Below are 23,290 nucleotides of genomic sequence, written 5' to 3' on the forward strand. Positions count from 1 at the left end.
GTGATTCCTTTTTATTGTTTATACTGAAATGCCACGAGTTATCTTGTGCGTAAAGGTTGTTTGTGAGAAAAAGAATTTATTAAAAAACTAGTTAATGGAGAAATCAGTAACTCCTACTTGGCTAAGTATTGCCCTCAGCACGTAGAATTTAGAACCGGACTTTTTGTGGCCCTTACGATAGTTCAAGATCATTAAAAATTATGAATTTTTGCTTTCAGAACTTCGATGTCCGATTTTAGTACATAATGGATTGCAAATATATATCTTTGTAATCGGATCCTCAATAGCAATTTGTTATAAACCTTTGGAATGCATACCATTGTGGATATTGGACATTTATTCTTTGTAGAAATTAATAACTCCACTCATAATGTACGGCAAAATATTTAATGTCTTTTATACTATAATAAGTATATACTTCAAATGCCTTGATCCTGTAGTAAGTATATACTAAATAAATTAATTACACAAAACATAATTTACAAATTGTCTTACATTTATTTACTATCTATGAGTTATTAGTTAAAGTTTTGGCCGGTTCTTTGCCATGATGCACTCTCTTTAATGCAACGTAACATTTCTTCGTATCGATGTCATGGTAGCCAACAGGGCCCATATCGCAATCGGCGCAGATAAGAAATTTCCGTTTGTCCACTGTATTGGAGAAACCAATGTTCTCGAATGTAAACATATCATTGATGACCCAAAAATCACTCAACGATTCAGTCTCGATTGTGTTGATGTCTTTGGTATTCTTCTGGTGGGTCAGAGGCAAGTCAAACTGGAAGAAAGTTGAAAAGAAAATATCTGTCATACCAAGTTCGTGCAGAGAATATCACAACCCTACCTGTTTACTTTCGTAGGTACCCTCTTGTTCTTTGAGCATTAGTGAGTTACAAAACCGACAACGGACTTCTTGTTTATTTTTCTCATTTAGAATTTCACTTGTAACACTGGACTCCTGAGACATGGTGGAATATATGAAGTTTTTTCATGTAGTTTTGTTTTTAGTGGTGGCAAGTAATTGATAGCAATGATACTTCAAAAGGAACATCGATTGATTTTTTCTATCGATATTGTCAATGCCTATATCAAACAAAAACTGTTGCTCTGTTCCAGAAGCTCCACTTTTACCTCTTTTTTTCCAACTAACAATTGTTATGTAATTATGATTTAATAGTGTAAACATGGTAGAAGAATGTAGGTAGACACATCGACACAGCTGCTGGGGCAATGAACTGTCAAACCAATTTTAAAATTAAAAGTGTTGAATGAAAAATTATTTAAATTTGTAAAAATTGTTAAAAAAAACTCGAATTATAATAACCTCCGAATGACGTCGTATAAGAAAACATTTAAAAATCTACTCATATTTGAGAAAACATTTAATTTTTTTGACTTATCACTGCTCCCAAGCGTTGATGCATCTACCTGTATTCTTCTGCCATGAGTGTAAATAAATGTGAATGATTGCTTTCTATGTTTATATTTGCTAATATTCATGATAGAAACAACAATACATATAAACGCTCCAATGTTTGATAACACATTCCAGTTATCGACAGAATCGATTACTGATTTACAACACATATCAATGTTATTTGTCGTATAGACAAAATCGAAGCTATATAACCCTAACAGTTGACAAGGAAAAGCAAAGCAGAGAAAAATTCGCGACTAAAGACAGCAACAAAAAAAAGGAAAATACAGTGAAAAACACCACCCATTTTTGTAATTTCACACAGTAACAACGAAATAAATAATGTTTCGTACAAATTTTGATAAAAATTTGGGTAAGTCTAGCGAAAGTGTTCCATTGCAGCGGTGCAAAATTCTGTGCAAAACAAGAAAAACGAAATGAAAAACAAACTGAAAGTGACTCATCAATTAAAGTAAGTGATATGGAAGAAAAATTATCACAGATGATCGGAAGGGAGCAGTGTGACTTTCGGTTTTGTCTCGTTTGGAAACAACAGCAACAACAACAATTATTCAAATGCAATACAAAGAAAATGCGTTTTATTAAAAGATCAGTAGTAATATAATGTCAATATAACAATGTTCTTCCCCTCCTCTTTGTTTCAGATGGAGCCACAAGCCATCTCTTGTTGGAGCCTGAATGGCCATCGATTATGGTGTGTTGTGATGCCATAAATCAGAAGGATACAACGTATGTTTGTTTTGGATTTGATTTGTTGTTATTTAGTTTTAATGTTTTTTTTGTTGTTTTCAGGCCCAAAAATGCCTTTGCAGCCATAAAAAAGAAAATGAATTCCACAAATCCCCATACTGCCTATTACGCTTGTCTGGTTCTGGAGTCGGTCGTTAAAAACTGTGGCACACCAATGCACGACGAAGTTTTCACAAAAGAAAACTGTACCATGTTAAGCCAATTCTTGGAACAGACCAATCACGACAATGTACGGGCAAAAATGCTGGAATTAATACAAACCTGGGCGTATGCATTTCGAAATTCCGAAAGATACCAAGCAATCAAGGTAAGCAAGGGAAATGAGAAATACTATCTAAATAGGCTGTAGCTGTAGAAAAACGGAGGGATGCTAATGGAGTGAAACTTATACAGTTTTAAACAACTGGTAGCAATTTGGTTTTTTTTTGTACACAATTTTAGAGATATGTAAAATTTAATTTTCTTTGTTCGTTTATCGTTAGGAATCTGGGAAACGACTATGAGATATCCTTATCATTTTGGGTATATAAGAAGTGTTATCAATAGAATATTGAAACAAGTATTGGATTAAAGACGATCTAGGAAAGCTTTTTGAAATCCATATCTAAATTTACATTAGCTAAATTAAAAAAAAAATTACTTCGAGTGATGTGTCATATCATGCCGCCTCATCCTTATCAGTTCCGTTAAACTTAGGTATTATCTTCAAAATTCTAAACGGTGTAAAGTTTAATTTTTCTATGTTAGTTCTAGGCTTTGAATTATAACTCATGCAAAGAAATGTCGGATGTAAATTCATGATATAATGGAATTGAGAACAAATATCGTAAAAGGGCTCTACATTGATATCCATATATGTCGGTCCCTTGTAAACTCAAGATAGAATGATGAATGAAAATTACACAATATTATCAGCTCCAGCCCTTCGATTGGCTGAAATTGGGTGCTGTGTTTCGGGACGTACACAGAAATATATTTCAAAACAAAAAATATTTTTCCATGAAAATATACAAAATCTGCACCTTTGTCCTTCCACTTCTATTTAAATAAATCGCATTCCTCCATTAGTCCTGGAATAACCTATATTATGTTCCGATCCAGATTTCTCACATTCAAAAATATTCTACATTCCAGTATTTGTTTGAACTCGTCGGTCCTTTTCCGTTCCATTTAAATAAATTACATTCCTCCATTAGTACTGGAATAGCCTATATAATGTTCTGACCCAGATTTCTCAAATTCAAAAATATTGTACGTTCCAGTATTGGTTTGAACTCGTCCAAATCATCACAATATTTTCCTAAGACTTGAATTCCTCTTCTGTTTTTTTTTTCACATATTCTATACAAATTATACCAGACACCCCTCTCCCTTCCATATAAACAAAAAAAAAAACAGCAAAAGCGTAACTGTTCAACGTTATCATATCTTTTGAACTTTTGAATGTCAATAGGCATCAAACAAAGAATAATTTAATTAGCAGACAATATGTGCAGTGCATTCATTGTGGAACCACACACACAGGAAAGGTAGCTTCTAGCTTGAATCAATTTAAGTGATACTGAATAAATATCTGTAAAACTTTTTCGAAATTTTCATTGCAAAGGCATAGAATGAGTTCCGAAGAAGAGTTAGTAGTTGAAGATCTTCAGGAGGAGGTCAACTATTGGACACATTTTCTTAAAATGTATCTTAAATTGCATTTATTTTTCTTTTTCTTACAGGACACAATGACCATACTGAAAGCCAAGGGACATCAATTTCCGGAACTTAAAGAAGCAGATGCCATGTTTGCCATGGACACGGCACCCAACTGGACCGATGGTAAAAAATGTCATCGGTGTCGTGATGATTTTAGCTTTACCAATCGTAAACATCACTGTCGCAATTGTGGTCAGGTTTTTTGTGGCCAATGCACAAGCAAATCATGTCCCCTACCCAAGTTTGGTATTGAAAAGGATGTAAGTCCATACAAATATTTAAATTACATTTCTTTTAACCCAAAAATAATTTCCCCCCGTTCCATAGGTACGCGTTTGTGATGGCTGTTATGCGCAATTACAAAGGCCCACTTCGGCTAAGGCATCTGCTGGACGCACAGGTGAAAATGATTTACCAGCTGAATATTTAAACAGTTCGTTGGCCCAACAAGTGCAGGTGAGCAATACAAACAATAATCGCATTTTGTTTTCCCCCCTCAACGATTTCCATGTTATCGTATATTTGCTTTTGTTTATGTTGTGTGTTTTTTACATTTAGACACCACCACGAAAAACAGAACAAGAATTAAAAGAGGAAGAAGAATTGCAATTGGCTTTGGCACTGAGTCAATCGGAAGCCGAAAGCAAAAAACAACAACAACAGCAGCAACAACAGGTAATTGTTAATAAGTATTTATTTGATTTATTAACACCATTTTATTGTTATCTTATCAAATGGAGACCGAGAATGAGAGAGTAGAATTTTTTGGAGGAAAGAACAAACAAAAGGAAGGCTAAGGGAAAGTAAAAATCAAAGTTGCTTTTATTCTTGTGACCTTATTACTCATATATCGATCGCTTTAAAGACATCGGAAACATTCATAAGATATATTGGTATATAAATGAGTTCGTACGGAATACGTTCTTTGAATTCGGGATAGAAAAAGAGGCGTCAACAGTTGGTAAATGTTAAAGATTAAAATGTGAAATATCTTCAAATAACATAAATGAACATCAGTTTATTTAAGGCTCTTTCATTACACGAAATATAGAGCAATACAGTCAGCGAACCTCTAAAAATTGAAATATTTGAATATAGAAATGGAAAATTCGTCTTGGGGTAGCATAGCTGATTGCTATCGGACTCATCCATGTTAGGTTAGGTTAGATTAAAGGACGTGTGGTAACTGTTTGGTAACCGCTACACTCGGAGACCTACTGGTCCATTGTGTTCATCCTAGAAAGAATAGTGAAGAAAGGAATGGCTGATGGAAGAAAGTGAAGATGGAAGATAGAATTATATTGTGTGATCTACGGGTAAAGAAGTTGCCGTGTCGTCTTTAGCAACTTGAATCTTCTGGCTAATCGAAGAATTACTGTAGGGTCATTGTTAGAAAAAGAAGACAGATCATGTGACACTAGTTCCCCCACCAACCTGTGTCTCACGTTAATGAGTGGTGGGCAGTGGCAGATCAAGTGTTCGACTGTCTCAATTTCTTCTTCATCTTGATCCAATAGTCAATGTCATCGCTATCCCATTTCTTTGTTGGATTCTCTCAGAGTAGTGTCTGTCAATAATCTGTAGGAAGTGGCACAGTGGTGGTTTAACGGAGTTCTCTACTTCAATGGTAGTTGATTTGGATCATAGCCTGGCCAATTCGTCTGCAGTCTCGTAGCCTGGAATGTTATAATGACCAAGAACCCAACAGAGCTTGATGGACAACCCAGTGTTTTCCAAGGCTCTTCTGCAGTTCAAAACAACCCTAGACTTAATGGTGGTAATGGACTTAGTTTAAGGCCTTCACTGCCGCCTGACTATCAACGTATATAGTAACCGCTAACCTCACTATTCCTCGTGGCCTGTGGCTTTTTTGACCGCAAAAATTTCCGCCTGAAATACGCTACAGTCATTTCAAAGCTCAACCGTTATGTTGGCTTCCACTCCCACATTCCTTACACGTCTTAGAATCGCAGAATGTCCAAAGGATTGACAGCGCCATTCGTTCGGATCCTAACCCAATGACTAAACACTCATATAAGTTTAATAACAAATGGGGTGTATTTCAGGCGTAGATTTTTGCAGGCAAAAAGGTAATCGAATTGGACAGAGAACTCTGCAATAGCATAACAGGACCAGTGGCTGTATATTTCGATAGCCCGACGGCATTCAAAACAATCAAGTCAAGTGCCAATAAATCGAGAGTCATTCTTGACTTCAAGATGATGCAGATGTCCCATGTTATCCAACAGGGACCATATGCTATTTAGCAGGTTCTTTTCAGACATAGATTCTATCATTATTTAGTTTGCCAAAGATATTCCCTGGATAGATAAACCACGGGGCTAACTATTCCCCTTTCTATAAATCCTTCTTTTCTCTCTCTCTCTCTGTCTCTCTTGCTTCTATATCTCTCCTTCCTGGGATGAATACAATGGAGCAAAAGTCTCCGAGTGAAGCAGTTACCAAATCCTGTATATCTGTGCATTGTTAAACCACCCAACCAATAGAAAACTAAATCGAATTTTAATGGCTTCCCAGTCATAGTAATACAAAAATTGGAGTTTGAATTGAATATTTTTTTTAAAGATTATCAAATTTGGACTAACACTACATTATTATCTCTTAGGAGCGTAAGCTCATACCTCAAAGAAGGCCAAATGCAAACCCCAACTTAGATTGAAAATAATATAACGTTCCGATCCCAATTGTTTTCTAAAATTTCTAAATTATTTCTAAACACCAAATTTTTATTACAAACCACAACCACTAACAACACCTTTTGTTTTCTCTCTCTTTTTTTGCAGACCATTGCTGCTTATCGCATGCAACAACGTTCACCTAGTCCCGAAGCACCACCGGCACCCAAAGAACCTCAACCCGAAGAAACTAATCCAGATTTGGCCAAATATTTGAATCGTAGCTATTGGGAACAGCGCAAAGGTAACGAATCCCCAATGGCAAGCCCATCGGCACCGAGTCCTATGCCAGCAACACCACAACCCCAAATGGGTCCACAGCAACAGCAACAACAGCAACCATTGACTGCCAACGATTTTCGTCCCAAATCAACAGATGAACAAAAAATCGATGAATTTGCCGCCAATATGCGTGCACAGGTGGAGATATTTGTTAATCGCATGAAATCGAATTCGAGCAGAGGTCGTAGCATTGCCAACGATAGTTCAGTGCAGACACTCTTCATGACATTGACCAATTTGCATTCACAACAGTTGTCGTTCATTAAGGAGCTGGACGACAAACGAATGTGGTATGAACAGTTGCAGGATAAATTGGCCCAAATCAAAGACTCAAGAGCTGCTCTCGATGACTTGAGGAATGAACATGCCGAAAACTTGAGACGCATGGCCGAGGAACAGGAACGTCAGCGGCAAATACAAATGGCCCAGAAATTGGAAATCATGCGCAAAAAGAAACAGGAATACTTACAATATCAACGCCAGTTGGCGTTGCATCGTATACAGGAACAAGAGAGGGAAATGCAACTGCGCCAGGAACAACAAATGGCTCAATATCGCATGAATCAGACAGCATTCCCCTTTATGCCGGCAATGGCAGGTATGCCGCCACAAGGATCACCTTCGCAGCAACCGCAAATGACTGGCATACCACCTCCAGGTGTCTATAATCCCTACTCACCCAGTGCCACAACCACAGCTGGTGGAGCCATTGGAGGAATGCCTCCATATCAGAATCATACCACACAGGCCACAGCTATGCAATATCCTGGCATGCCACCTCAGGGTATGCCACAGGCCGGAAATATGATGATGCCACCACAACAAACAGCGCTGAATCAAGCACACATGCAAAATCACATGCAGGCTGGGGGCATGATGCAGCAGCAGCAACCACATCCAGGACCACCAATGGGAGTAGAACCACAATCACAACAACAACAACAGCAACAACCACCTATGACACATAACCATCACGCTCAGGTCAATAATCAAATACCCGTTACAAATAACCAAACCATGCCGCAACAAGGACCACAGGTATCCATGGGTGGAGTCCCACCACCACCGCAATCGCAGCAACATCATCAGCCACAATTAGCCCATGTTATGTTGCAACAACAACAGCATCTTATGCATGCCCAATCACCCATACCAAATATAGGCAATTTACCACCAACACAAACCAATGGAATGACCACAATTTCTTCGCCACAACTGCAACAGCAACAGGCGCCATCTCTACCACCCCAGAACCATGTCCCCACCCAACAACCCCAACCACAGATGCCACCAATTCAACAGCATACGCCACAACAGGCGGCTTCACAGATTCAGGCTATACAGTCGGCCCCAGCACCTCCACAGCATGAACCCGAACCAGTAGCCGCACCACCACCTGCTCACGAGGAACCGGCCACTGCCGAATTGATTAGTTTCGATTAAGCACCATACCAGGGGATGAGAGAGAGAGAGAAAACGAAGGAAGAAAGAAAAGTACTCACGTGTTATAAAAAGGTTAATTTTTGTTTTTTCGGTCATAGGCTTCGCATTCCCTATTATGTCTATTGTGTATTATTATTATTATTACTATTACAACTACTATTATAATTATTATTATTATTTTTAATTATACCGATGAATATCAAAGGAACTATTTAGGTTCAAAAACTAATTGTTTTATTAAATAAAGAATTTCTAAAATAAATAAAAAAAAAAAACATTTGGATATTATTGAAAATGGCGTTCATTCTTTATCTATTGGAAAAGGGAAGCTTCTTATCGACGATTAGAAGGCCTTCTCATAGACTACTAAAAGATTTTCTCATAGACAATCAGAAGGACTTCCCATAGAGGACAAGAAGGTCTTCTGGAATAAGCATAATTTTTTCGCCACAACTGCAACTGCAACAGGCACAATATCTACCACCCAAAACCAAGTCCCCACCCAACAGTCTCAACCTTCTTTAAGAAGACCAGAAAGTCTTCCCATAGGAGGCTAGCTGGTGAGAAAACCTTCTAATCGTATATGTCTTTTGATCGTCTATGTGAAGACCTTCTGATCGTCTATGTGAAGACCTCCTGATCGTTTATGTGAAGACCTTCTGATCGCTTTTGTGAAGACCTTCTGATCGTCTATGTGAAGACCTTCTGGTCTTCTATGAGACGAACTTCTATAACAAGACCTCCTGGCATTCTATGAGAAGACCTACTGGCCTTCTATGACAAGACCTTCTGGCTTTCTACGAGAAGAGCTTCTGGCCTTCTATGAGAAGATCTTCTAGACTTTTATGAGACGACCTTCTGGTCTTCTATGTGTAGATCCTATATATGAAGACCTTCTGATCGTCTATGTGAAGACCTTATGATCGTCTATGTGGAGACTTTCTGATCGTTTAGATGAAGACCTTCTGATCGTCTATGTGAAGGCCTTCTGGTCTTCTATTAGACGACCTTCTGGTCTTTTATGAGACGACCTTCTGGACTTCTATGAGACGACCTTGTGGCCTTCTATGAGAAGACCTTGTGGCCTTCTATGAGAAGGCCACAAGGTCCCATAGAGGACAAGAAGGTCTTCTGGAATAAGCATAATTTTTTCGCCACAACTGCAACTGCAACAGGCACAATATCTACCACCCAAAACCAAGTCCCCACCCAACAGTCTCAACCTTCTTTAAGAAGACCAGAAAGTCTTCCCATAGGAGGCTAGCTGGTGAGAAAACCTTCTAATCGTATATGTCTTTTGATCGTCTATGTGAAGACCTTCTGATCGTCTATGTGAAGACCTCCTGATCGTTTATGTGAAGACCTTCTGATCGCTTTTGTGAAGACCTTCTGATCGTCTATGTGAAGACCTTCTGGTCTTCTATGAGACGAACTTCTATAACAAGACCTCCTGGCATTCTATGAGAAGACCTACTGGCCTTCTATGACAAGACCTTCTGGCTTTCTACGAGAAGAGCTTCTGGCCTTCTATGAGAAGATCTTCTAGACTTTTATGAGACGACCTTCTGGTCTTCTATGTGTAGATCCTATATATGAAGACCTTCTGATCGTCTATGTGAAGACCTTATGATCGTCTATGTGGAGACTTTCTGATCGTTTAGATGAAGACCTTCTGATCGTCTATGTGAAGGCCTTCTGGTCTTCTATTAGACGACCTTCTGGTCTTTTATGAGACGACCTTCTGGACTTCTATGAGACGACCTTGTGGCCTTCTATGAGAAGACCTTGTGGCCTTCTATGAGAAGGCCACAAGGTCCCATAGAGGACAAGAAGGTCTTCTGGAATAAGCATAATTTTTTCGCCACAACTGCAACTGCAACAGGCACAATATCTACCACCCAAAACCAAGTCCCCACCCAACAGTCTCAACCTTCTTTAAGAAGACCAGAAAGTCTTCCCATAGGAGGCTAGCTGGTGAGAAAACCTTCTAATCGTATATGTCTTTTGATCGTCTATGTGAAGACCTTCTGATCGTCTATGTGAAGACCTCCTGATCGTTTATGTGAAGACCTTCTGATCGCTTTTGTGAAGACCTTCTGATCGTCTATGTGAAGACCTTCTGGTCTTCTATGAGACGAACTTCTATAACAAGACCTCCTGGCATTCTATGAGAAGACCTACTGGCCTTCTATGACAAGACCTTCTGGCTTTCTACGAGAAGAGCTTCTGGCCTTCTATGAGAAGATCTTCTAGACTTTTATGAGACGACCTTCTGGTCTTCTATGTGTAGATCCTATATATGAAGACCTTCTGATCGTCTATGTGAAGACCTTATGATCGTCTATGTGGAGACTTTCTGATCGTTTAGATGAAGACCTTCTGATCGTCTATGTGAAGGCCTTCTGGTCTTCTATTAGACGACCTTCTGGTCTTTTATGAGACGACCTTCTGGACTTCTATGAGACGACCTTGTGGCCTTCTATGAGAAGACCTTGTGGCCTTCTATGAGAAGACCTTGTGGCCTTCTATGAGAAGACCTTGTGGCCTTCTATGAGAAGACCTTGTGGCCTTCTATGAGAAGTGCTTTTGGCCTTTTATGGGACGACCTTCTGGCCTGTGGCCTTCTATGAGAAGACCTTCTGGTCGCCAATAAAAAGACATTATGGCCTTCTATTAGAGGACCTTCTTGCCTTCTATGAATAGACCTTTTGGCCTTTTATGAGAAGACCTTCTATGAATAGACCTTCTTGCCTTCTATGAGAAGACCATCTGGCCTTCTATGAGAAGACCATTTGGTCTTCTGTAAGAAGGCATTCTGGCCATTCATATCCTCATACGGTGCCAGAAGATCTCCTCAGGGAAAACTAGAAAGCATGAAAATTAGCATAATAACATGTAAGTATTGTAATGTTAGCTCACCCTTTACAATTGTGAGCCAGCCTGTCACCGGTTTGCTGAACTAGATTTACGAACCTACTCATGTTTATCTAGAGAAGATATCATCACATTTCTATTTCTATTTTTGTTTCGTTTGAAGGATATATTTCCACTGGTTTACTTATCTAATCTAAGCCCTCGAAGGATTCCGTAAGATTGATGATTAGTTTATGTTTAGTTGTTTTGCAGCATCAACATTTCATACGTTCGGAATTTGGATTTGTAGCAGTGAAATGTTTTTAGCTTCCAGGCAGAGATCCATCCATCACCCTTCCTTTTCATATTTTTGGATGGAATGCATGAAACATTATGTTTTTGGTTTTGTTGTTGTTGTCGTTTTGATGACCAAAGAAGGCAGCAATCCTTTGGGTGGTGTACAAGTAAACACATTTTGGTTTTTGGTTTATCAGCAGCACAAGGCCCCAGTTTTACTTTCAGTTTTTTTTCTAGCTGTAGCTGTTGGTGGTTGCAGTGATGCTGGTGTGAATTGCAATATGTGTTCCGATTCCGAGAGAGAGAGTGTGTGTGTGTTCGAAAGTTTGTTATGTGTTAACCCAACTGGAAGACATGATTTTTTCCTTTTGCTTTTTTTATGGAGTGCACACAGTTTTCGAAGCCCAAATACTACACACACACACACTTACGCACACCCTCATCTTGAATTGATGCATTTCCCGTAAGGAATGTCCACATATCTGCATACCTACATATTGCCATATGCATGTACATGTGTGTGTGCGGCCAAAGGAGTGTATCTGCGTTGTGTGAGAATTGTTGTGATGGATGGAGACACAACTGTGTTAATTCCGAACATGGAAAGAAACATGTGTTGCAAATTCAAGAATTTAATATTCCCCCCCCCACACAACAACAAATGCAGGCCGACAAACACACACACACACACTCAAATCCAAATATGTGTGTATGTTGTGTGTTATCACAGTCAAGACAAAACATCCTCAAGGAAGATGGCGATGAAGATGGAAATGGAGTTGATGATGCTGCTGCTGATGCTGATGGTGGTGATGAAAAAACGACAAAAACAAATTCAGTTAACCGGAATCACAAAGACTACCGAAATGAGAATGTGTCAAAAGAAAATTTATGTAGGAGTGAAAAAAAGTGTGCATCTTTAACGAAACATACGTAATGCATTCAGTTCAAGAGCTTAGAGGTGTAATATGCTGGCGGACTGTGAAGGGCCGAGAATTCAAATGCTTCAAATGCTGGACATCACAGGGTTTTCTCATAGCAGATTTAAAGGTTCGCCCATAGCAGAGTAGAAGGTTTCCTGATGAAGGAGCAGAAGGTCCTCCCTTACCCAACCCATCGGTAGAACAGAAGTATCCTTTAAATACAAGACCAAAATGACTTCTCATAGAATACAAAAAAGGCTTCTCATCGAAGACCTGAAAATCTTCTCTAAGAGTACCAGAAGTCTTCCTCGTAGAATGCTAAAAAAAAGAAAACATCTTAAGACACTAGATGGTCTCAAAGAACCAGAAGGTATCCTTCTTCAAGGCAAGTAGATCTTTGCATAGAAGATCTATTTGATTTCTTATAGAAGACGAGTATGTATTCTCAAAGAGCTAAAAAGGTGTTTTCATAAAAGGTATTCTCGTTTCAAGGAGCAAAAACGTGAATTCCTCATAGAAGATTTAAAGGTCTTTTTATAGAGAGTATCCGAAGTCTGAAGCCATGAAAAAGCTAATGGGATTTTCAGAGGACACCTGAAGATCTGAGAAGAAGAGGAGACCTTCTTCTCATTGTTGAGAAGAAGAAGAGAAGGTCTTCTTCTCATTGCTGAGAAGTTCTCTTCTTCTCAGCTGAGAAAAAGAGAGGATCTTCTCCTCATAGCTAAAAAGACGAGAAGATCTTCTCTACATAGCTGAGAAAAAGAGAAGATCTTCTCCACATAGCAGAGAAAAAGAGAAGATCTTCCTCATAGCTGAGAAAAAGAGAAGATCTTCTCCACATAGCTGAGAAGAAGAGAAGATCTTCTCCTCGTAGCTGAGGAGATGAGAAGATCTTCTTCTTATTGCTGAGAAGAAGATAAGGCCTTCTTCTCATTGCTGAGAAGAAGAGAAGGTCTTCTTCTCATTGCTGAGAAGAAGAGAAGGTCTTCTTCTCATTGCTGAGAAGAAGAGAAGGTCTTCTTCTCATGGCTAAGAAGATGAGAAGATCTTCTCCTCACAGCTGAGAAGAAGAGAAGATCTGCTCCTCATAGCTGAGAAGAAGAGAGGATATTCTCGACATAGCTGAGAAGATATTCTCCTCATAGCTGAGAAGAGGAGAAAGACCAAAAGGTCTTCTCAAGGAGCAAAATGTCTCTTCATATAAGACTAGCCTATCTTTTAGAGGGGATCTCCTCATAGCTGAGAAGAATAAAATATCTTCTTTTCATAGCTGAGAAGAAGAGAAGAATATCTTCTCCTCATAGCTGAGGAGAAGATAAGGTCTTCTCCTCATAGCTGTGAAGGTATTTTTCTTATAGCAGATCTTCTCCTCGTAGCTGAGAAGAAGAGAAAATCTTCTCGTCATAGCTGAGAAAAAGATAAGATCTTCTCGTCATAGCTGAGAAGAACAGAAGATCTTCTCCTCATAGCTGAGAAGAAGAAAAGGTCTTTTCCTCATAGCTGTGAAGAAGAGAACGTCGTCTTCTTCTCACAACTCAAGTCGTCTATGAGCAGAAGTCCCCTCCGTCCTATCGTCCTATTCTTCTCATAGCTGAGAAGAAGAAGGAGAGCAGAATTTCCATCTCATAGATGACCAGAGCAGGTCGTTTTAATAGATGACCAGATAAAGTCTTTTTTATAGACGAAGAGATGGTCCTTTTCATAGAAGACGGAAAAGGTTCTTCTGGAGGAAGACTGAAGAAGGTCCTTCTCAGAGAAGTCCAGATGGTGCTTCTCTAAAAAATAGAGATGGCGCTTCTCCATTGTGACGCTTCTTATAGAAGTGCAGGTGGCGCTTCTCATGGCAGTCCAGCTAGAGGTTCTCATAGAAGTCCATATGGTGTTTTCCACAGAAATCCAGATGACGCATGTTACAGAAGTAAATATGGTACTTCTCACAGAAGTCTATATGGCGCTTTTCACAGAAGTCAATATTGCGCTTCTCATAGGCGAGATAGAGGGTCCTTCTCGCAGACAACTAGAAAAGATCCTTATCGTACGTATCGACCAGAGAAAGTAAATTTCACAGAAGACCAGGGATGATCCTTCTGACAGAGAAGAGATGGTCCATCTCATAGAAGACCAAATAAGTTCTTACTCATGACAGAGCAGAATTTCTTCTCACGGACTCGAGGACGAGGCCCTGGATTTTCGAAGGGGTCCCGAAAAACGGCACTGTGTCCTTGGTTCATACACACTCATAAATATCTCCGGCGAAGGAAAATTCTGTACGCGAAGTATGCAACAATTTTGAGATGTGGAAAATTAGGAAAGCCAACAACAAACCAATTTTCACATACCCACACCCCCACAGATGGGGTAAGTATGTTTCACTCTCAAAAAAAGAAAACAATATAATGTAAAATAACTGCATTTATACTTTTTCTGAAGGACATTTTTGAGATCTCAGGAAACGAATGGGGGAAAATGGGAAAATTCGTTTATAACTGAAATGATTTGCATATGGCATTCATCTCCAAAAGGAGGAAAGGAGAATAGACTGTCAGCGAATGTTACAAAAATAGAATTAGCAACTGAAAGACAGAGAGGTACTTATGAAGAGGGGAATCGGGGTTTGACAATTGATAAATGTTTATTTCTGGAATAATTTCTGTTGAGGAACATCAAAAAAAAAAAAAAAAAAAAAAATATTCTTCAAAAATCCTTGCCTCTGATGCTCCATAAAAATATTTTGGAAGATCCATTGTGTATTGCCCTTTTAGACCTTAATTTTTTTAATTTTGGAAGATCCATTGTTTATGGCCCTTAGTCCTTAATTTTTTAATCCATGTTTTGAGATTCTGATGGATCTTGAACAATATTTTAAAAAATCCAGGTTTTCGGCCCAAGAATTTCCTTGAAAAATGCCTTAAAAATCTACGCTTTTGAAACTTAAGGTACTTGAAAAAATTTCTTAAATACCTACGTTCTTGAAACTTGCTTGACAAAATATTCCTCAGCATAGGATAATGGTTATGTTACTCCTTCTATTCCTTATGTAAGTACCCTGTTTCCCATTTTAATCACTTACCTCGACCAGACTCCATTACGAAATGTTTCTTTGGCCACGACGTTGCGTATCTGTTGTGTTGTGCATTCAGCACTGGCAAAAGTGCCTCCCTCCATCCCACTACAAGAAACTACTCGACCAGATGTCAACAGCTTATGTCACTAGTTTCTGTGTGCACATTCCACACAAATACGAAGTGTTTCAGTCACTGAAGCATCTCGTCCAATGGCCAAATACCATTTTGGACTATTTGTTTCTTCTTCGGTACGGTTAAATGAAATTCATTTGGTTGGTCGTTTCGATTGTCTCATTGTGGCCAAGGCAACAAACGATGCGTTAACCACATGTCCTGCTGTCTGGCGGGGAGCAAACACACACACACACACATACACACAGGCACAGAGACAGAGGCAGACTAGGCAACCACAAAACAAAACAAAGCATCAGCCACTGTGAGTCGTTTACATCACAATGATCAGTTCAACTGGACAAGAAAAAGGACATTGAGTGATGTACTAATTCCAAAAGGGGGAGGGGTGGGAGGTGTAGGACCAAACAATTTCCTTGATACTGGTTGGTTTGTTGTTTGTGAATTTGAAACATGTTTGTTGCACAACGAACTGACACTCTGTTAGAAAGACTTTTAAAAAGGCAGACAGAAGCCATTGTTTATTTTGACTTTACCTCAGCAGGGTGATATGGTATTATCTGGGAAGGCAGATTTAAGCATGACATAATGTTGGGAGTTTTGAAAACCTATTAAGGAATTTGTGCTTAATAGAAGACCTTAAATAGAAGACCCTCTGTTTTCCATAGAAGATGTCCAAATGATTTTAATTTTTTATAGAAGATCTTAAAATGGCTTATGTTTTCAGTAAAAGGCCTTAAAAGGGCTTATATTTTCAATAGAAGAAGGGCTTCTGCTTTCAATAGAAGACCTTAAAAGGGCTTTTTTTTAATAGAAGACCTTAAAAGGCCTCCTGTTTTCAATAGAAGACCTTAAAGGGCTTCTGTTTTCAATAGAAGACTTTAAAAGGGCTTCTGTTTTCAATAGAAGACCTTAAAAGGGCTTCTGTTTTCAATAGAAGACCTTAAAAGGGCTTCTGTTTTCAATAGAAGACCTTAAAGGACTTCTTTTTTCAACAGACCTTAAAAGGGCTTTTTTTCAACAGGAGACCTCAAAAAAGGGCTTCTGTTTTCAATAGAAGTATTTAAAAGAGCTTCTGTTTTCAATAGAAGACCTTAAAAGGGCCTCTGTTTTCAGTAGAAGATCTTAAAAGGGCTTCTGTTTTCAATAGAAGACCTTAAAAGTGCTATTGTTTTCAATAGAAGACCCTTAAAGGGCTTTTATTTCGATGGAAGACCTTAAAATGGCTTGGGCTTTCAATAGAAGACATTCAAAGGAATTATCTTTTCAATAGAAGGACTTATATTTTTAATAGAAGACCTCAAAGACCTTCTGTCTTCAATAGATGACCTTAAAAGGGCTCCTGTTTTCAACAAAGGGCATTAAGGGAATTCTGTTTTCAATAGAAGACCTTCTGTTTTAAATAGAATACATTTCGGACACCAACAGAGACCACAATATCAAATTTCAGAATTTTATATCTATCCCTCCACCCAATACTAAATACAGTATTATGCAGTACGTTTCGTACAATTATAGTACACAACAGAGACCTCAATGTTAAATTTCGGGATTCCAGAATACATTCAAAGTTGTCTAAAATCTAGAAATTTCGAATAAGGGTGATTCTTAGTCCGAAGGGGTCAGATAAGGCTTGGTTTCTGGAAATTCGTACTAAAACTAACTAAATATGGTACCCTTTGTATTTAAAGAAGAAGAAGAGTTAGAACTCTTTAATTAGGAATTATGGAATGTATGATAGATGTACCAAAGGCTTTTTTGGAAATTCGCACTATAAGTGTACGAAAAGTACTAAAATGTACTACATTTGGTACCATTTCGTATCATGTGAACGTTTTGAGCTAAAAACTTGAAAATTAGAATTGAAATCAAGGTTGAGGAGTAGTGTGCTCATGTATTCGAAAAGTACTCCATGGTACTAAATTTGGTACAATTTGAATTTAGAGGAACGTATGGAGCTGAAATCCGAACATTTGAAATTAACATTTCTGGCGGAGTGTTGGATTGGGATATGAAGGAAGTTTTCCAAATTTGTACTTATGTGTACGAAATGTACTAAATGGTACTACATTTAGTACAATATCGATTTTGATGAACCTATAGAGCTGAAATTTGGAAATAAATTTGGTACAATTTCGATTTGGGTGACCAATAGAGGTTTTGTCCTGAAATTTGAAAATAAGAATACTGTCGGAGTGTAGGACTGGGATATGGATGTAATTTAGGAGGCGGCTTTCGAAGTGTGTGCTCATGTATTCGAAAAGTACTCCATGGTACTAAATTTGGTACAATTTGAATTTAGAGGAACGTATGGAGCTGAAATCCGAACATTTGAAATTAACATTTCTGGCGGAGTGTTGGATTGGGATATGAAGGAAGTTTTCCAAATTTGTACTTATGTGTACGAAATGTACTAAATGGTACTACATTTAGTACAATATCGATTTTGATGAACCTATAGAGCTGAAATTTGGAAATAAATTTGGTACAATTTCGATTTGGGTGACCAATAGAGGTTTTGTCCTGAAATTTGAAAATAAGAATACTGTCGGAGTGTAGGACTGGGATATGGATGTAATTTAGGAAATTTGTAGTTATTGTACTAAAATTTACTAAATTTGGTACAATTTGCATTTGGTTGAACCAATAGAGCTGGAATCCTGAAATTTGGAGTTGGGATTACTGTGGAAGTATAGGAATGGGGTGTGAGGAAGCTTTGGAAATTCATACTTATGAGTACTAAATGGTACTAAATTTGCTACAATTTCCATATTGGTGAGCCGATAGGGCTGGAATCCAGAAATTGGGAAATAAGATTTCTATTGGATTGTATGATGTAGGTTGTTATGTACATTTGTACATCTGTGTACTATATGGTACTAAATTTGGTACAAATTGGAATTTTTCTGAGCCGATAGAGCTGGGATTTTGAAATTTGAAATTAGAGTCAGTGATGGAGTGCAGGATAGGTGTACCAAAGAGTCCGTGGAAAATCGAACTGTAAGATTGCGAAAAGTTCTAAAATGGTACTAAACTTCTAACATTATACCATTTGGTATTACGTGAACGGATAGAGCTAAAATCATCAAACTTGGTATGAGAATCAAGGTTGGAAAGGTAGTTTTATACAGGGTTGCCCATATTCGACCCATGTTTTTTTTTTGGGCCCATTCCAATCGACGAGGCTTGTCCGCAGGCAACATTCTTTGCGCCAATTGAATTTTGTACGGGAACAAATGCAAATCAATGCGAATACCGAGCCATGCCCAACTGCTGAGAACGGCGCTTTTGGGATGTTCTTCGGGACCTCTTAACACTGGCTCGTACGGCAGCGAATTGGTTCATGGTAAAAATCTGCGCTTCAAACGCGGTATGTCATTAAGCGATGTGACATCTCTGTCAAAAGTTATGGCGTTGCCAGATGGATCCGTCGAATATGGACAACCCTGTATATGAAGATTAGAAATGTGTACTAAATCTGCGATTTGTACTAAATGGTACTAAATTTGGAACAGTTTGGTTTAGGGCGAAGAGATCAAGCTGGAATTTTGGAATTTTGTATTTGGTTCCCAGTTAGTGTTAGGTTTATGATAAAGAGATGGTTTTGGAAATGTGTACTATAAGTGCACGAAAAGCACTTAGTGGTACAATACGGTATTGGGTGAATATGTAGTAATTGAAATCTGATATTTGATATAAGGGTCGCTGTTCACGTGTAGCCTGGACATGTAGATGGTTTCCTAGGCGGTATGTAGAGTGGAGGGATATAGATTGTTTTGGATATGCGCACTAAATGTTAGTAGATTTGGTATTGAGTGAAGAGATAGGGCTGAAATTCTGAAATTTGATATTGAGGTCTTGGTTTCTAGGGCTTACATATGAAGATGTTGAAAGTGTTTTGGACAAAAAAACTGAATGTGGGTTCACTGTGCAATGGCTTTTTTATATCCTTCCCGGTAGACTTGAAAATGTAAAATTTTAAAGCCATTTTTGGTGTAAAAGGTAAACAGGGAAAACGAAAAGGGAAAACTTGAATGATATATAAAACTTTGAAAGTCTGCAAAGTTAGGACGATGTATGAAGTTTTGTTTAAAGAAATGTCGAACTTAACAAATTGTGCGTTTTGAGTATTAACAAGTAAAAAAGCTGTAAGTTCGGCCAGGCCGAACTTTGAATACCCTCCACCAGTTGGAACGCATTTGGCAATTCTCAAAAACAATAAAATCCGTTAAAATCTTAAAAATACCGAATGTAGCTATTATATTAGGGTCTATACGACGACATGAACCTACGTAGGTAACATTTGTCATAAGCCATTACAATATTCAAATGCGAAAATTATATGGGGGCTATACGAAGACGTGGACCTGCAAAGACAATTTTCTGTCGTAGGCTGTAGTATCCATTACGAACTTCAAATATCAAAAATGTCCCTAAAATCATTAAAATACCGAATCTCGGTAGGTACCATTATATGGGGGCTTTACGAAGAGGTCAACCTGCTCAGACAATTTTCTGTCTTAGGCTGTAGTATCCATTACGAACTTTAAATACCAAATTTGAAACAATTCCGGTGAAGAAATTCACTAAAATCATCAAAATACCGAATATCGGGAGGTACAGTTATATGGGGGCTATACGAAGACGTGGACCGTTACAGACAATTTTCTGTCTTTGGCTGTAGTATCCATTACGAACTCCAAATACCAAATTTGAAAGTATTCCATAAGTCATTTGAAGATCTCTTATTTCAAAATAGAAGCCCGTTGAAACCCACTACTGGAAATAGAATTCATTGAAGAAAGTCCTATAAATGTACCGATGTCCTTTAGAGATCTTCTAACAAAAAATAAGGAATCATAGCAGGTCTTTATTTAAAACTAACAGGTGCCCGCTATTTCGTCAACGAAAAGTCTACCTTAAAATGTTAGATTCGTTCCCACATTTAATGTTAGGCCTTTTTATACCCTCCACCATAGACCCCACAAAGTATATATATTCTTGATCAGCATAAAATTCTATGTCGATTTAGCGATGTCCGTCCGTCTGTGGAAATCACTCTAGCTTCCGAAAGAATTTAAGTAGATTGATAAAATTTTGCTCAAATGTATGTTATGTCTGCAGGACTTTTGGTATTGAAAATGGCCGATGTAGGTCAACGTTTTGGTATAGCCCCCATATAACTGGTAGGTACAGAATACTTTCAAATACCGGAATACTTTCAAATTTGGTATTTGAAGTTCGTAATGGATACTACAGCCTAAGACAGAAAATTGTCTGTACCGGTCCACGTCTTCGTATAGCCCCCATATTACTGTACCTCCCGATATTCGGTATTTTGATGATTTTAGTGAATTTCTTCACCGGAATTTATTTTTTCAATACCTCGAAGTGTTGATAAGAAAACCTTAGAACTTCTTTATTCTATAAAAAACCTTGAAATCTTCAATGCGCGATAAAAAACCTTCAAGGACTTCTGTATTTAAAAAAGGACTTTAAGGACTTGCATTGTCCAAATGAAGGCCTTGAGGGTACCAACATCAATAAAATACCTAGATGTGCTCTTTTTGCCAATGAATTAATTTTTCATTCAAAAAGCAATGCCGAAGGAAATATTCTCTTCTTTTTATTCGTCGAAATTATTTCAAACAAGAGTGTGAGTCACTTTGACCATTTATCAAAATGACTAATTCGATTCGAAAAATATGCGAATTTTCAATGCTTCAATGACATCCTCTTCCAAACAACTGTTTATGTGTCAAAGTTTTGCAACATTTCCGCCCCTCCCGAAAGCATTTGATAATTAATTGTGTGGTTTTGAAAAATTATTGAAAAATCTGTGTTTCGCGGTTAATTAGAGTATATTTTTCACAATCAAAAATGTATTTTTGATTTATTGTTTTGCGAACCACAAAAATTACGAATGGAATGTAAAAGTTATGATTTTTCTTTAGTTAAAACGAAGCCATTGGCGAATTTCGTTATTAATGAGCCACTAACAAATGTGGTTTAATTTAGGGTTTTCCTCAAACATTTGCTTTTCATCATTATCATCATCATTCCTTTTTAAATGCATATTCAAGTAAAGAATTATATGCTTTAATAATGAGTACTTGAACAATTTTAATAAATAATATCTCATTACTCAAATAAGGATATAGAAGGAAAGTTCAGGACAATACCTTTGTGAGTCTTTAAGAAATGCTACAACAGCCAAAAGATATTATAACGACTATGTCAGGAGAGGTTATAAGGTTTATAAGGAAAAATCTAAATGAAAAGACCGGTAGATATTTTAATTATTTTTATACCCTCCACCATAGCATGGAGGGTATATTAAGTTCGTCATTCCGTTTGTAAAACCTCGAAATATACATTTTACATTGTGTACATATATACTTGATCAGCATAAAATTCTATGCCGATTTAGCGAAGTCCGTCCCTCTGCCAGTCTGTGGAAATCACTCTAGCTTCCGAACGAATTGAAGTAGATTGATAAAATATTACACAAATCTATATTATGTCTGCAGGACTTTTGGTATTGAAAATGGGCCATGTAGGTCCACGTTTTGGTGTAGCCCCCATATAATGGTACCTCCCGATATTCGGTATTTTAATGATTTCATCGACATTATTCATCGGAATCCTTTCAAATTTGATTAAGACAGAAAATTGTCATTGCCGGTCCACGTCTTCGTATAGCCCCCATATAACGGTACCTCTCGATATTCGGTACTTTGTTGATTTTAGCGACATTATTCACCGGAATTCTTTCAAATTTGGTATTTGAAGTTCGTAATGGACTCTACAGCCTACATATCTGTGCAGGTCTACGTCTTCGTATAGCCCCCATATAACGGTACCTCCCGATATTCGGTATTTTGATGATTTTAGCGACATTATTCACCGGAATTCTTTAAAATTTGGTATTCAATGTTCGTAATGGATGCTACAGCCTATGACAGAAAATTGTCATTGCCGATCCAGGTCTTCGTATAGCTCCCATATAACGGTACCTCCCGATATTCGGTATTTTTATGATTTTAGCGACATTATTAATCGGAATTCTTTCAAATTTGGTATTTGAAGTTCGTAATAGATACTACAGCCTAAAACAGAAAATTGTCTGTGCCGATCCACGTCTTCGTATAGCCCCCATATAACGGTACCTCCCGATATTCGGTATTTTGATGATTTTAGCTACATTGTTACCGATTTTTTTAAGGTTCGCATTTGAATATTGTAATGGCTTATGACAAATGTTACCTATGTAGGTTCATGTCGTCATATAGACCCTAATATTACAGCTACATTCATCATTTTTATGATTTTAACAGAATTGTTGACGGATTTTATTGTTTTTGAGAATTGCCAAATTCGTTCCAAATGGTGAAGGGTATTCAAAGTTCGTTCCGGCTGAACTTACAGCCTTTTTACTTGTTGTAATATGGGTGTTTCGTCGACCTAGTAGTGGTTGCTCAGTAGTTGTCAGGATTACGGGTCTATAACCCTTATGAAACCAACAGTGGTGACCTCAATATCAAACTTCAGAGTTTCAGCTCTATCCCTTCACCCAATACCAAATTTAGTGACATTTAGTATTTTTCGTACACTTATAGCATTTCCAAAATTACCTCCTTCTCAAAACTATAGACACCAACAGTGACCTCAATATCAAATTTCAGAATTTGATCTCTATCCCTTTAC

The 23,290-nt window shown here is 37.9% G+C and overlaps 2 protein-coding genes across 2 annotated transcripts; one reads left to right on the forward strand and one right to left on the reverse strand.

Moving 5' to 3' along the window:
- Positions 1-368: 368 nt before the first annotated feature.
- LOC101898844 (guanine nucleotide exchange factor MSS4 homolog) lies at positions 369-1,032 on the reverse strand. The gene is made up of 3 exons (XM_005187703.4): positions 848-1,032; positions 496-781; positions 369-434 (listed from the first exon to the last, which is right to left on the reverse strand). The coding sequence occupies exons 1-2, from the start codon at positions 968-970 to the stop codon at positions 509-511; spliced, it is 396 nt and encodes a 131-aa protein (XP_005187760.1). The 5' UTR covers positions 971-1,032; the 3' UTR covers positions 369-434; positions 496-508.
- Positions 1,033-1,613: 581 nt separating this feature from the next.
- Positions 1,614-8,588, forward strand: LOC101898678 (hepatocyte growth factor-regulated tyrosine kinase substrate). Its single transcript, XM_005187702.4, has 7 exons — positions 1,614-1,793; positions 2,086-2,170; positions 2,234-2,498; positions 3,916-4,152; positions 4,220-4,348; positions 4,451-4,567; positions 6,697-8,588. The coding sequence occupies exons 1-7, from the start codon at positions 1,763-1,765 to the stop codon at positions 8,311-8,313; spliced, it is 2,481 nt and encodes an 826-aa protein (XP_005187759.1). The 5' UTR covers positions 1,614-1,762; the 3' UTR covers positions 8,314-8,588.
- Positions 8,589-23,290: the final 14,702 nt, after the last annotated feature.

The sequence above is a fragment of the Musca domestica genome, unplaced genomic scaffold, assembly GCF_030504385.1.
Source record: "Musca domestica strain aabys unplaced genomic scaffold, Musca_domestica.polishedcontigs.V.1.1 3, whole genome shotgun sequence".
Lineage (NCBI taxonomy): Eukaryota > Metazoa > Arthropoda > Insecta > Diptera > Muscidae > Musca > Musca domestica.

What these genes read in the sequence shown, in the direction of transcription:
- LOC101898844 (XM_005187703.4), bottom strand. Translation starts at nt 970, where the DNA reads ATGTCTCAGGAGTCCAGTGTTACAAGTGAAATTCTAAATGAGAAAAAT. An exon ending in GTACCTACGAAAGTAAACAG is followed by an intron (nt 782 to 847) that starts GTAGGGTTGTGA and finishes ACTTTCTTCCAG; the next exon opens with TTTGACTTGCCTCTGACCCA.
- LOC101898678 (XM_005187702.4), top strand. Translation starts at nt 1,763, where the DNA reads ATGTTTCGTACAAATTTTGATAAAAATTTGG. An exon ending in AGTTTGGTATTGAAAAGGAT is followed by an intron (nt 4,153 to 4,219) that starts GTAAGTCCATAC and finishes CCCGTTCCATAG; the next exon opens with GTACGCGTTTGTGATGGCTG. An exon ending in CGTTGGCCCAACAAGTGCAG is followed by an intron (nt 4,349 to 4,450) that starts GTGAGCAATACA and finishes TTTTACATTTAG; the next exon opens with ACACCACCACGAAAAACAGA.